This window comes from Podarcis vaucheri, assembly GCF_965113315.1.
Source record: "Podarcis vaucheri genome assembly, chromosome: 13".
NCBI classification, from domain to species: Eukaryota; Metazoa; Chordata; class Lepidosauria; order Squamata; family Lacertidae; genus Podarcis; species Podarcis vaucheri.
In genome coordinates, this window is record NC_138751.1 from 13,930,216 (window position 1) to 13,944,750 (window position 14,535).

Here is a 14,535-nt window from a genome sequence, read left to right on the forward strand (position 1 = left end):
CAAAGCACGGAGTATCCTGACCAAGTCATTTCTGCCCCAAAGGGCCCAGACCTGATGAACCAGATGGAGCGGTAGATAGGCACTTCTAGCTGTTGGTGGTACCTGGGACTCAAGTGACAATGGTGGATCCAGGATTTGCTTAAGAAAGAGATGCATTGTCATTTCCTTCAAGGGAGATGGCAGTCTGCCCTCCACCAATATAGCAGTGATTACTCTTTCTACCCACCCCAGCATAAATCAATAATAAATTTACCCAACTCCCACCTCAATTACACAGTAGCAGAAATAGGAACATTTAAAGCTTCCTTAGACTAAGTCAGATCATTGGTCCGTGTAACACATTGACTGGCAGCAGCTCTCCAAGATTTCAGGCAAGCGTCTCTCCCAGCTACATGGAGATGCCAATGAATAAGACAGAATCCCTTTGCATGCAAAAGCTAGAACCCTTCCCCCAAACAAAGTAGTAGTAATAAAATAACATGGACCATAAAATGATTGCTCTTCATCTTGTTACAGTTAATTTATATATTGAATTCTATACCGCAGTCTCAAAACATTGTACGCATGAGATAATTAAAGGAAGTTAATTAAATAAGCCCACCCTCCTACCTTTGGCTTTAATTCCAGATAAAATACCTCCATTTCCCCTCCACTTTCCTACATCACCCTCTTTCTTCTCAATAACCGGAACAATGCTTCCTTCACCTGATCATTCCTGAGACAGTAGATGAGGGGGTTGAGCATAGGGGCAAAAGCAGTATAGAAGAGAGCCATCACTTTAGCGTTGTCATTGTGACTCTCTCCACTGTGCCCTATATACATAGCTGCCACAGATCCATAAAAGAGTGTCACCACTGCTAGGTGGGAAGACACTGTAGAAAAACCCTTGATACCAGTGCTCTCATTAGATGTTTTCACCAGGGTGAATACTACACATGCATAGGAGACCACAATGAACAGGAAAGTAACCAGAATCACAGAAGAGCTGACAAGGAAGCAGATGAGGGGGAGGTGCCCCAGTGGAGGACAGGCCACAGCAAGGAGTTGACCAGAGTCACACACAAAGTGATCAAGTATATTGGAGCCACAGAAGGACAACCTGGAGATCAAAAACACTGGTACAATGTAGCACAGGAAGCCCAAAATCCAACATGCAGCCACCAGGACATAGCAGAAATCTGGAGACATAATTTGTGGATAGCGCAGTGGGTGGCAGATGGCCAAAACCCGGTCCAAGGCCATGGCTGAGAGGAACAGGCATTCAGAACTACCAAGGGAGAAATAGATGTAAAACTGGAGGAAGCAAGCATGGAAGGAGATGACCCCACCTGGGAAGGACAAGTCAAAGAGCATCCGTGGTGCAGTGGAAGTGACATAACACATCTCCAGCCAGGAGAAGTTGCTCAGCAAGATGTGTGGGAATGTTCTGGGGTGCAGGAGAGGATATATTGACTAATTATATCCTTGTCCAACTTGTGCTAACAAGTTCCCAAAATATCAGCAGAGTTTATAGACATTCCCCTTTAAGTTCGCAACGGTAACGTGTGCACAGGTTTGCTAGAACCTCTATAATAATTACTCTGGTAATTTCCCCTTTGTTCCCTCTTAAAATACAAGACACAACACAGTCTTTATAAAAGTATAAAAGAGTTTACTCACGATCTGTTCACAATATGATCCCAGACGGCAGACAGGCTTAAAAAGGTAAAATACACTTAGAATCTATCTTATAGGAAGATAGCCCTCTCCTCTCTTGGCTGAGAGCCAAGAGGGCATCCTGCTTCTTCGAAAGGTGATGGCAGAGAGAGAGAGATGGCTGCCTGCCCTGTGCTTTTGTCATTACCTGCACAGGTGAGGCCACACCCACCTCTGGTCACATGCGGAGGAAGTCCGTCCCCAGGAAGTTTACCTGCTTGCTGGACAGACATCGCTCCCCATGTTTCTAACATGTACACTCTAGGAATGTTGTCATTGACTGCTCCTGTGTTTACATCCCACATACCCCTTCTCAGGCAATACAACATATACAAAACATAAACAACTTTATTCAACCACCCAGAGTCCCAGCTTGACACGTAGATTCTGGAAACTCTCTCTTGGTAGGGGTTTCGTCAGGATGTCAGCAGTCATCTCTTGGGTGCTGCAGTAGGATAGTTCCACAAGTCCATCCTGGATCATCTGGCGTATGTAGTGGTATTTAACCCCAATGTGTTTTGTTCTGGCCAGGAACTTCTCACTCTGCGTCAGCTTCAGGCAACTTTGATTGTCCTCTAGCAAGCTGACAGGCCCTTTTCTCACCAACCCAAAGTCCTTTATGAGTTGCTCAAGCCAGGCGATCTCTCTGCAGGCTTCTGTTGCTGCAACGTATTCTGATTCTGTGGAAGATAATGCTACACAGCTCTGTTTATAACTGCCCCATGAAACAGGTCCATCCCCAAACATGAAAACATGACCACTTGTTGATTTATAATCAGCATTATCCCCAGCCCAATCCGCATCAGTATACCCAACCAACTTAGGGTCTCTGACGGCTGGTAACCTTAATTTACAATTCATGGTACCCTTCAAATATCGCACCACCCTCTTTACACCTGCCCAATCATGCTCAGTGGGAGAATTCACTTTTCTGCTAAGAATCCCCACAGCATTAGCTAAGTCAGGTCTACATGTGGTAACTAAATACAAAAGTTTACCAATCGCCGACCTGTAGTCATTGTTGTCTGGCAACTGCTTCGAATCCTGCTGATTCTTCAGGAAGTCAGTAGCCATCGGTGTAGCAACTGGATGTGCGTCTTGCATCTGCATGTGCTCAACTAGCTCGTGGATCTTCTGTCTTTGGCTGAGAAGAAATGAGCCGTCCTCTTCTCTTTCCACCCGGATCCCGAGGTAGTACTGGACATCTCCTAGCTCCTTGACCTCCACCTCTTTGCTAAGGTGTTTTACTATCTGTGTATAGTCTTTCTCACTTGCTGTGGCAATAATCAGGTCATCAACAAATGCTAGGATATATGAGAATTGTCCATTATTTGACCTACTGTACAAGCACTTGTCAGCATCGCCTTGCTTGTACCCAAGTTGCGTCAGCATTTTATGCAACTTCTGGTTCCAGGCTCTGGCAGCCTGTTTAAGTCCATAAAGTCCTTTCTGCAGTTTGCACACTAGATGTGCCTCATGTGGTTTTACAAAACCTTTAGGCTGTTTCATATAAATTTCCTCTGAAATCTGCCCATGTAGAAAAGCGGTAGCAATGTCTATGTGTTTCACTCTCATTTTCTTGGAGGCTGCAATGCTTAAAAGCATTCTTACGCTGCTGTACCTCACAGTTGGTGCAAAAACTTCATCATAGTCTTCACCAAAACGCTGTGAAAATCCCTGTGCTACAAGTCTAGCTTTGTAGCGCTGCACTTCTCCTTCTGACCCCTTCTTAACCTTGAAAACCCATTTACTGCCAATGGCCTTCTTACCGGGAGGCAGCTCAGTGAGTGTCCAGGTCTTGTTCTGATGCAGTGCATCCATCTCCTCCTGCGCGGCCTTCCTCCAGAGACTGGCTTCTGCAGCTGGCATCTCCTGTATCTCTTCCCAAGTGGAAGGTTCCTGTGGAAACACCGACCCTGCAAAGTAGGACAACCGTACTGGTGGGACACCTTTGTTGGTTCTGGATGAGATCCTGACCTCTGGTTGTGCGACCGCATCAGCTTCCTCATCCTCCTCCAACGCAGGCATGTCCCCATCTGAGTCCTCATCTTCGTCTCTGGTGCCGCCAGGGTTCTGGTCCTCTGCGTCTTCTGGTGCGTCACCTGTAGGGGGCGCTGTAACACTCGAAGGCAGATAATTACTTTGTTGGGTCTCAAAAGGGAAATATACAAACTCTTGAGTCCTTTCTGACTCATCTGAAGAATCCACAACAGTGTTCTTAGTGTCTACTTTTCCATATTCATCAAAATAAACCGCATGGTATGCATTTGTCTTACCAGTTTGTAAGTCCATAATTCTGTATCCTTTGCCTCCAGAAGCATATCCCACAAGGATACCTGCTTTTGCCCTGGAGTCAAGCTTGTGTCTGTGTTCCTTGGGCACGTGGAAGTAACACGGACTTCCAAACACACGTATGTGCGACAGATTGGGAGCTTTCCCATGCCAAAGTTCAAATGGTGTGCGCTCTGCTCCTTTAGTTGGCAGTCTATTCTGCAAATAGACCGACGTATACACTCCTTCAGCCCACAGCTTTTGTGGCAAACGTGCATCCTTTAGCATGCACCTTGTCATGTCCATAATGGACCTAAACTTTCTCTCAGCTATGGCATTCTGCTGTGGTGTGTAAGGAATTGTGGTTACGTGTGCAATTCCTTCTTTGGCCAGGAGAGCCTGCATTTCATTTGAGCAGTACTCACCTCCATTGTCGCTCATTAACACAGCTGGAGCTCTCTGGAATTTATTCTTGACCATGGCAATGTATTCCTGGAGCTTCTCCACTGTCTCACTCTTCTCTTTGAGGAAATATACAACACAAAATCTTGAAAAGTCATCCAGAAATATTAAAATATATCTATTCTTTCCCAGTGAGGGAACATTCATGGGTCCACATATGTCAGTGTGCACGATGTCAAGCACTTTGTTGCTTCTTTGTTCTGCACAACGTGGAAATGAAGGTTTTATAGCCTTCTCAGTAATACAGCTTATGCACTTTGCTGGAGCTTTGTTGCTCTGCTTTACCTGCAAACCTCTTACAAGATTTCTTTTCTGTAGATCCAGAATGACGCTGGCGTCCCTGTGTCCTAGCCTTCTGTGCCATAAGTCCAGATCTGCTTCATCCTTCTGGCTGGAATGTGCCACTTTTGCAGACTGGTTCTCTGAAAGATCAAGCTCATATACACCATTTATTAGCTTTGCTTGAGCAAACACTTTGCCATTTCTAGTCACTTTACATTCTCCATTTCCAAATGTGATCTGGAAACCTTTCTTATCCAAAGTGGACACGCTGATTAAGTTGCAGCTCAGCTCTGGAACGTACAAAACTCTAGAGATTGTGTTCTCAATGCATTCATTGTTTATATTGCATTTCAGGCTCATGGAACCTGCACCTTTTGCTTTAACAATGTTGCCATTTGCAATCTCAATTTCAGATCCTTCTTCATCATTTATTTCATTAATCTCATTAAAATAGTCCTTTTTATATGAAAAATGCGAACTGGCACCTGAATCTAAAATCCATTTATTACGTTTACTTTCACGATTCTGGACAGCTAAATTCCTTTCTTGCAATAACCATGTGCATTCACATTTCCCCTTCTTTTCCCCTTTTGGCTGAAAGGGGTGGGGTTTCTTCGCTTTAGGAGCTCTGCAGTTCTTTGCAATGTGTCCTTCTTTGTTACAATTGAAGCAAATCACTTTCTTAGGCATCTCTTTGGACTTTGTACATTGCCTAGATGCATAACTGCTGTCCTTGCTTCTAGCATTTCTCACTGGAGATTCAGCTCTATCTCTGCATTCTTCTTTTAGATAACCAATCAAGTCTTTAAAAGTCAGACCTTGTCTATGATCCATCAAACTTACAAATGCGCCAAAGCGTGGTCCAAGTGATGATAACAAAAATGCTATCTTTGTATCCTCATCAAAAGCTTTGGGAGTCAGATCAATTCTTTGAATAATCTCAGTAAACTTGTTGATGTGCTCTGTGAATTCCTCTTTTGAATTCATCCTCAATCTGGTTAATTTACACACCAAGTTTCTGAAGCTGTTTATGCTAGATTCTCCATACACGCGCTCAATATCTCTTAAGATTTGAGATGCATCATCTGTACTATTTATTAATGATAGCTGCTCATCACGAAGTCCACTCAAAATTATGTGTCTAGCTTCGCTGTTCATGCGTTTCCAAGCACTTATCTTGGCTAAATCTTCCTCAGACGATCCTGTAGGCTGAGGCTTTAAAGCTTCCAAAATATGCTTATAATCTAAACATGCTATCAAGCGCTGCTTCCAGTGTATGAAATTGTACTCATTCAGCACAGGCATTCCTAGCTTTGCATCACTATCAAAAGCTGCTCTAGCCATCTTAAAATCCAAAATTTGAAAATTCTTCAAAATTTCAAAATCTCTCAAAATTTTAAAATCAAAATCTCAAAATACAAAACAATTCTTCACTGCCTTGGGTCACTGTGAACTCTGAGGGAAGGGGGGGGGTTGCTTAATCCCCACTGCACAATGGAACAAAGGACCATGTGCTTACCAGGAAGTTAACTCAGAAAAATACTACTCAACTCAAAATCACAATCCAATGCAATCCTTCAAAAATACGCAGAAATATGCAATACTGGGCCCACTAACCCTTTGTGGGAATGTTCTGGTGTGCAGGAGAGGATATATTGACTAATTATATCCTTGTCCAACTTGTGCTAACAAGTTCCCAAAATATCAGCAGAGTTTATAGACATTCCCCTTTAAGTTCGCAACGGTAACGTGTGCACAGGTTTGCTAGAACCTCTATAATAATTACTCTGGTAATTTCCCCTTTGTTCCCTCTTAAAATACAAGACACAACACAGTCTTTATAAAAGTATAAAAGAGTTTACTCACGATCTGTTCACAATATGATCCCAGACGGCAGACAGGCTTAAAAAGGTAAAATACACTTAGAATCTATCTTATAGGAAGATAGCCCTCTCCTCTCTTGGCTGAGAGCCAAGAGGGCATCCTGCTTCTTCGAAAGGTGATGGCAGAGAGAGAGAGATGGCTGCCTGCCCTGTGTTTACATCCCACAAGATGTACATGGGCAGGCGAGCCAGGCGAGCATCATGAACCACTATCATGATGATGATGAAGTTCTCAGCCAACGTGAGGGTGTAGACTGCTGTTAAGAAGATGAGAAGGAGCAGGCGTCCCTGTGGTCCAACTTGGAAGCCCAGCAAAATGAATTCCTGCACCACGGTCTCATTGACCAGCTCCATCTGGATCACACACAAAACCGCCTGGAGGCTAGTCTTGCATTTTCAGTGGTAAACTAAGGTTATTTAATGTTTGGAATGGAGAAAGCCTTTGTGCTCGGTGGAGGAAGGGAATGTTAACCAAGTTTGTTTACCAATAATTGAGGTGGCAGGGGTGGTCTGACTTCAGTTCTGAGTGACGTATTCATTTAAAATCCTTTTTAAATCTACTAATATGCTTTAAACATTGAGGTGGCAGGGGTGGGCTGGCTTTAGAATCCTTTTTTGCTTTAGATTCATTTTTAATCTACTAATATGCTTTAAATATAGCAGGCAAAGTTCACATTGAGGATCTCTGGACAATTATACAGTGGCTTTCAGGCACTCCTGAGAATGCAGTTTTGCTTGAGAATATAAATAACTTTCTGAATCAGTAGTCAGGTCCAGTATTCTTAACAAACCTCCTAGTAATCAACACTAACTGATGGTCAACGTGAAACTGACCCAAAATCTCCCAGCCTTCTTTCTGCCCAAACATTGTTTATGGTATGTTAAGCAAGTAGAATATAACAATATGAATTTGTTTCAGCTGTCTTTGTCCTCTGAAGCATCAAAAGTACTAGAATTGTCACGGGTTGCATCTTCAAAAACCTAGCCTTCTAAAATTCCCACCACACCCCTGCTTGGTTTGGGAATAACCCAATGTTTCTATACCTTAATAGCACACAGAAACCTCCTCCAACAAACCAAAGACCTGGTGCAGATAAAGTCCCAGTATTCATGGTGCTCAGATACTTCATTCTGTCATTCCTTTAGCTCAGGGCTGGCTTTGGTAGTTGAGAAAGAAAAGACTGCATTTATCTTAAAGGTTTGCTGAAGTTTTCATTCAAGAAAGGAAGGACTCTTGGGAACTTGCCTATCAAGGCTAATTCTGTTTCCCTTCAAAACAAGGTCTCCTTGGGGATTTCTGAAGAACTTGTAATGTATAGTAGCTTTGTTTACTTACGTGCTGAACCCTCCACATTGGATGAATTGGGAATACTACTGGTATTTGCTCTCTTTTTCTTTTTTTTCTTAAGTAAAAATGGATTTCTATTTTTAAATAAAGCTTAAAATACAGACAGCAAAAAGTGTAGAACACAAACAACAAATAAAACAAGACCACTGGTTAAGGGAAATAGAAAAGTCACCGATTAGACTCCTTAGAGAATTGTGTGGAAATCTGAGGGACGATTAGAGTAAAGCAGTCTAAGGAGGGATTTGCAAACTATTGAGGATGTTTGGTTGTGTAAGTTATGTAGCCAGATCATAGTCTGAAAACAAATGTTTTTGGGGGGTTTTAGGTGAAGGGGCAAGGCTCAGTGGTAGAGTACATGTTTGAATGCAAAGGGTTCCTGGTTCCGTCCCTGGCACCTTCAGACAGGGCTGAAGACCCTTGGCTGAAGCTCTGAAGAGCCCCTGTCAAGTATTTTTGAGAATACCGAGATAGGTGAACTAAAGGTCTGATTCAGAATATCATCATCATCATCATCAAATTTATTATCCTGCATTCACCAGCCAATCCCAGGGTGGCTTACAACCATTTAACATTGTATACACAGTTACACCAAATTGGAATCAAAGCAAAAGGGTGAGTCTAGTGAAACCAGGGTAAGTAGGTGTCTCTTCAGCATTCACCAAATGCAGCTCTGTGGGGAGGGAATTCCAGAAGTCAGGAGCTGCTCTCCCTGGGAACTCTGAGTGATCTCTCCCTGGGAACTCTAAGTTCCGCCCTACCATACATTTTACAGAAATTCTATGGAAATTTAATAATCATGGCTTCCCCCACAGAATCTGGGAACCATAATTAACACTTCCCAGAGCTATAATTCCTAGCACCCTTAACAAACTACAAGACTTGTGGAAAACAAGTAGTGGTGGACAGATACTTTCTTTGCTGATGTCCCATCCATGTGAAAGGCACAGTAATGTGACTTCATATATGTTCAGTCAGATATAGGCTGAGATGTATGCTACCTGCACTCTGCCTGTCAACCCTTCTGTTTCATCTCATGTGTAATCAGGTCACAAGACTACCAAAGAGATCAACTTGCTCCACTCCACAGCAATGATGAGGGCACTCAGGAGCTACAGGGTCCATGGTTTGATCCATGTCACCAAGCTACAGTGTGAAAGGAGCCCCAATAGGAGCACCAGCCATGTCATATGAAAAGTCCTTCAAAGGATTCAGGAGTCGATCCACTCCTACAGCACAAAGTAGACATGTTCAGCCCAAAGCTCAGCAGGGAATATATCCCCCAACCCCACTTTGTGGCAAATACAACGTCAAGGGTTTGTGCAGCAGCATGTGTTGGACCAGAGAAGTTCTGAAACAGCCCCATATTTGTCACAGAGGCCATGAAGTCATGAGACTGCACATTTGAGGCAGCCTCAGCAAAGATATTGAGGTCCCTCAACACTACTGTGATTGGGTTATCCAACACAGCATCTAAGACCACCTCTGTCAGCACAGTTAGGGAGGTTATAGTACTGTGGAGTGAATGGAAGGCAAATAACAGCCTCAATCTGTCTCTCTGGCCCAACACAATTGCAAACAATCCCTCAAACCCAGACACTGTGCAAATTACTCTCATAGTGAGGGAGATGGAATTGCTATGTATGATATCAGGTGGTTGGTGCTGCATTTAGTACAAGAGTGGACACTGCAGGAGTAGCAGAGGGCCACCAGGTCTCAGTTGTAGAGGCCAAGTTACCTCCCTCATCCATGATCAAATTTTGGATAGATATTTCCTTCTGGGCAGACGTGGTATTAAGCAACAATACTTGACTAGGGAGTCAGCTGACCAGCATCCCCACATTCTGAGATATAGTGGGTAAAGAAGAAGGGACTAGGTTTTTGATATAACTAGTCCCCTCTTGCCCCAGCCCCCATATACCTTCAATCACTGGTACCATCACAAGGGTGACAACCCTTCTCCCCTCTTTCCCCTATCCTTGGCCCAGGCACATGATTCCCTTAACTCCCCTCTAAGCATAGTGATAGAATGCAGACTAAATAGACAGATCCAAAAATCCCAGGAGGAAACCACCCCACCCAGAGAGATGCCCAGGGACTCAATAGTGAAGGGCTTGGGAAATTAACAACTAGCAAAAAGAAAAGTGGAATAAACAAACCCTGGGAATTACTCTTAATTTCATTGTTTTATTTAGATGGCCCTTCAGCCAAAGTTCTCAGGACAGGATACAATGAATGAAGTAAAATGCAGCATAAATCAACAGACAAATTATCCAAGTCCCACCTCAATTACACAACAGCAGGAATAGAAACATAGGCAGCTGCCTTATACTGAGTCAGGTCATTCTTCCACCTAACAAAGTACTGTTTACATTGTTTGGCAGTAGCTCTCCTGGATTTCAGGCAAGTGTCTGTCTCAGTTGCCTGGAGATGCCTTTGATTGGACCCGGAACCTTATGTATGCAGTCAATACTCATTCACTGAGCTACAACACTTCACCAAATCCATAATGTGGATTTCCTATAGGCAAGACCATAAAATTGTTGTTGCTAGTCATTTAAATACAATTAATATATTACTTATCTTTCAAACCACCATCTCAATGTGATTTAAATAGAGTTAAAAGACATTAAAAAAGAAGTACAACAAATACATTTAAAACAGGATGAGGATCCTAACTAATGGTAAAGACTCATTTATTCATCTACGAAAGTCTGCTGGAACAAAAATGTATTCAGCAGTGTTGGAAGCTAAATGAATAATCAAAGCTAAAGAAAACAGAGCTGGCCCCACTGTACTGGAAACTCAGAGAAGGGCAGTGATATCATGAGGAGGTGGATTGCTTCCAACAAGTTATTTCTTTGATGCCTTATGTAGAACCAATATAGGGGCATGAAGCTGCTTAGTGACTAATATTAAAATCCTTCTAGGCTGTATCCTTTAAGGAGTTAATAGGGTATAGAAATGTATTAGCTCATGATTAAGGGCTGCTGGGTTTCTGGTTAAGACCAGGAAGAGCAGTGGTGGGTTTTCCTTCCTGGTCACTGAATTATAGGACTAAACAGCTGCCAGTTACCTTAAGTGCCTTGGGTTAGCACAGGAAATTCAGCTTTCTCCTTGGCTATCAGCCAGTCCTTTAAAGTCACACATTGGCTCTGCACTTAGCAGCCATTAAGGTAGAAGATTAGGTAGCTTCATCTTAAGACACGGAAACTGTATATAAAGCTGAGTGAAGTTGTCAGACAGACCTTGAGAATAGGAAGGACTTGAGAGGATGTAACTTCACTGTCAGGAGTTTTGTACCATTGCACACGAGATGATCTCCCAGCAACTGAAAGGATGATATGTTATATCTGCTTTTCTGTGCTTTCTGCTTCATATTCTCACCTACCAATAAAACATGTTGAAGTACACACTTGGTATATCCTTTATTGCCTATCTGATCCCAAAACAATTCCTTGCAAGTCACCCACCCTCCCACTTTTATTCCAGATAAAATACATCCCTTTCCCCTCCACTTTCCTACATCACCCTCTTTGTTCTCAACAACTGAAACAATGCTTCTTTCACCTGATTATTCCTTAGACAGTAGATGAGGGGGTTGAGCATAGGAACCAGAGAAGCATAAAATAGAGTCATCACTTTAGTGTTGTCGCTGTGACTCTCCCACTGTGCCCTATATACAGAGCCGCCACAGATCCATAAAAGAATGCCACCACTGCTAGGTGGGAAGATACTGTAGAAAAACCCTTGATACCAGTGCTCTCCTTTGATCTTTTTGCCAGGGTGAATACTACACATGCATAGGAGACCACAATGAAAAGGAAGGTGAACATAATCACACAAGAGGTGACAATGAAGCAGAAGAGGGGGAGGTACCCAAGGGGAGGACAGGCCACAGCTAAGAGTTGGTCAGAGTCACACACAAAGTGATCAAGTATATTGGAGCCACAGAAGGACAACCTGGAGATCAAAAACACTGGTACAATGTAGCACAGGAAGCCCAAAATCCAACATGCAGCCACCAGGACATAGCAGAAATCTGGAGACATAATTTGTGGGTAGCGCAGTGGGTGGCAGATGGCCAAAAACCGGTCCAAGGCCATGGCTGAAAGGAACAGGCATTCAGAAGTACCAAGGGAGAAATAGATGTAAAACTGGAGGAAGCAAGCATGGAAGGAGATGACCCCACCTGGGAAGGACAAGTCAAAGAGCATCCGTGGTGCAGTGGACGTCACATAACACATCTCCAGCCAGGAGAAGTTGCTCAGCAAGATGTACATGGGCAGGTGAGCCAGGCGAGCATCATGAACCACTATCATGATGATGATGAAGTTCTCAGCCAACGTGAGGGTATAGACTGCTGTGAAGAAGATGAGAAGGAGCAGGCGTCCCTGTGGTCCAACTTGGAAGCCCAGCAGAATGAATTCCTGCACCGTCGTCCCATTGGCCAGCTCCATCTGGATCACCCAGAAAACTGCCTGGAAGCTAGCCTCGAATTATCAAGTGTTAAAATGTTAATCTAATGTTTGGAATGGATGAAGTCTCTGTTGATGTGGCATGAGTTGTCCTCAGCATTAAGCTTTTTCTGAGATAAGGACTGGTATCTGTTAATTTGCAGAAGAAGAATACCAGTAAGGTAGAAGTAATGTGCTGGGTGGAGAAAGGGAGGGTTAAAGAAGTTTCTATGCCAATAGTTAGGGTGGCAGGGTGGGTTGACATCAGTCCTTAGAAATCTATTCCTTTGGAACCCTTTTTCATCTACTGCTGTGTTTGAAATGTCTCAGTACCTCTTCACATCGAGGATCTCTGAAGAATGTATAGCAACTTTCAGGCAAGTAGATGACAGCAACTTGAATCTGGGTCAAGAAAAAAATTGTCCTCCAAGACAACAAAGCGTTCAACTCAACAGCACACAGAAAGCTGATCCTACCATCCAAAGACCTGATGCAGATAAAGTCTCAGTATTTAGAGTCCATGGATATTTAATTTTGTCATTGCACCTGCTCAGAACTGGCTTTGGTAACTGAGAAATAAAGGACTGCACTGCAGGGTGTGTCTGAAAATCTTAGTTGTGGGTTCCATGCTAAGCTCAGAGCATTATTTGAAAAGATTTGCATAGGTTTTAATTGAAGAAAGGAAGCACTCTTGGGAATTGCCCTATCGAGGGTAATTCTGTTTTTCTTCAAAGCAAGAGCTCCTCAGAGATTGCTGAAGACCTTATAATTTATAATATCTTAGTTTACTAACATCCCAAACCCTCCAAATTGGGTTATTGGAAGGTGCTTCTCATTCTTTTTAATTTTTTTAATTAAAAATGGATTTCTATATTGAGATAAATTTTAAAATACAAGCAGCAAAACACGCGTCACAAATAAAACAAGATCACTAACTAAAGGAAATAGAAAAGTCACTGATTACAATCCTTTATGTATTACTATGGTTAAGGTTGTGGAACACTTAGAGAATAGGTAGGCAAACTAAGGCCCGGGGGCCGGATCCAGCCCAATTGCCTTCTAAATCCGGCCCGCAGACGGTCCAGGAATCAGCATGTTTTTACATGAGTAGAATGTGTCCTTTTATTTAAAATGCATCTCTGGGTTATTTGTGGGGCATAGGAATTCGTTCATTATTTTTTTAAAAAAATATAGTCTGCCCCCCCCCCCACAAGGTCTGAGGGACAGTGGACCGGCCCCCTGCTGAAAAAGTTTGCTGACCCCTGACTTAGAGTAAAAGAACCTAAGGAGGAACTCACAAACTATTAAGGAAGTTTGGTGGTGTGCCATGTGGCCAAATCATATTCAGAAATAAACCAATGGGAAGGGTCATAGGTTAGTGGTAGGGCATCTCTGGAAAGGGCTGAACACCCTGGCTGAAGCCCTGGAGCATAGGAGTCAACTCCTAAGGGCTGAGGGGTCTTCGGCTCCCACAACAAAATATTTGATGGGCAAATGTGCCCCCCAAAGTTGATGGGCGTCTGACTCATTGCAGCTTGCTAGCTTGTTTACTGATAAGATTGCCAACATATAGAATCTGAGCAAAGCCTGTGCCAAAACTCTGCTCCTGTTTTTCAACTTGGGTTCTCTGTGTGTAAAGCTTTGGTTCATTGATGAAGCTTAGGTTCAGGGAAGGGAAGGGAAGTCTTCACGTGCCGCCTTCTTGTGAGGTCCACCACAGGGTGGCAACACAAGGATGGGCCTTTTCTGTAGTGGCTCCCTGTTTGTGGAATTGGCTCTCCAGGAATGTACACCTGGCTCCTTCATAATATATTTTCAGGCACCAGGCAAAAACGTTCTTCTTCAACCAGGCCTTTGGCTGATTAATATCCTACAGCCTTTTAAATGTATCTGTGGGAAGGAGGTGGTTATTGTTTTACAAACTCATTGTTAAAACCGTGTTTATGGAAGACAATCTTACTCGGCTATGAGTGATCGCCGAAGAAGATTGTTTCGGTTTAATTATCTAATTGTGTTTTATCTTTTATTTTATTCTGTGAACTGTCCTGGGATTGCTTGATGAAGGGAGGTATATAAACTATTTTAATATTGTGAATGAAATATATTCTTTATTTTTGTGGGATTATTTGGGCAAAGGCTT

The 14,535-nt window shown here is 43.0% G+C and overlaps 1 protein-coding gene and 1 pseudogene across 2 annotated transcripts; both read right to left on the reverse strand.

The window, feature by feature from the left end:
* Positions 1-657: 657 nt before the first annotated feature.
* On the reverse strand, positions 658-6,947 carry LOC309516891 (olfactory receptor 11G2-like; the record flags this gene model as incomplete). Its single annotated transcript, XM_082195846.1, has 2 exons — positions 658-1,426; positions 6,760-6,947. The coding sequence occupies 2 exons, from the start codon at positions 6,945-6,947 to the stop codon at positions 658-660; spliced, it is 957 nt and encodes a 318-aa protein (XP_082051972.1).
* Positions 6,948-11,460: 4,513 nt separating this feature from the next.
* On the reverse strand, positions 11,461-12,398 carry LOC309516889 (olfactory receptor 11G2-like; annotated as a pseudogene). Its single transcript has one exon. The product of its transcript is annotated as an olfactory receptor 11G2-like (transcript).
* Positions 12,399-14,535: the final 2,137 nt, after the last annotated feature.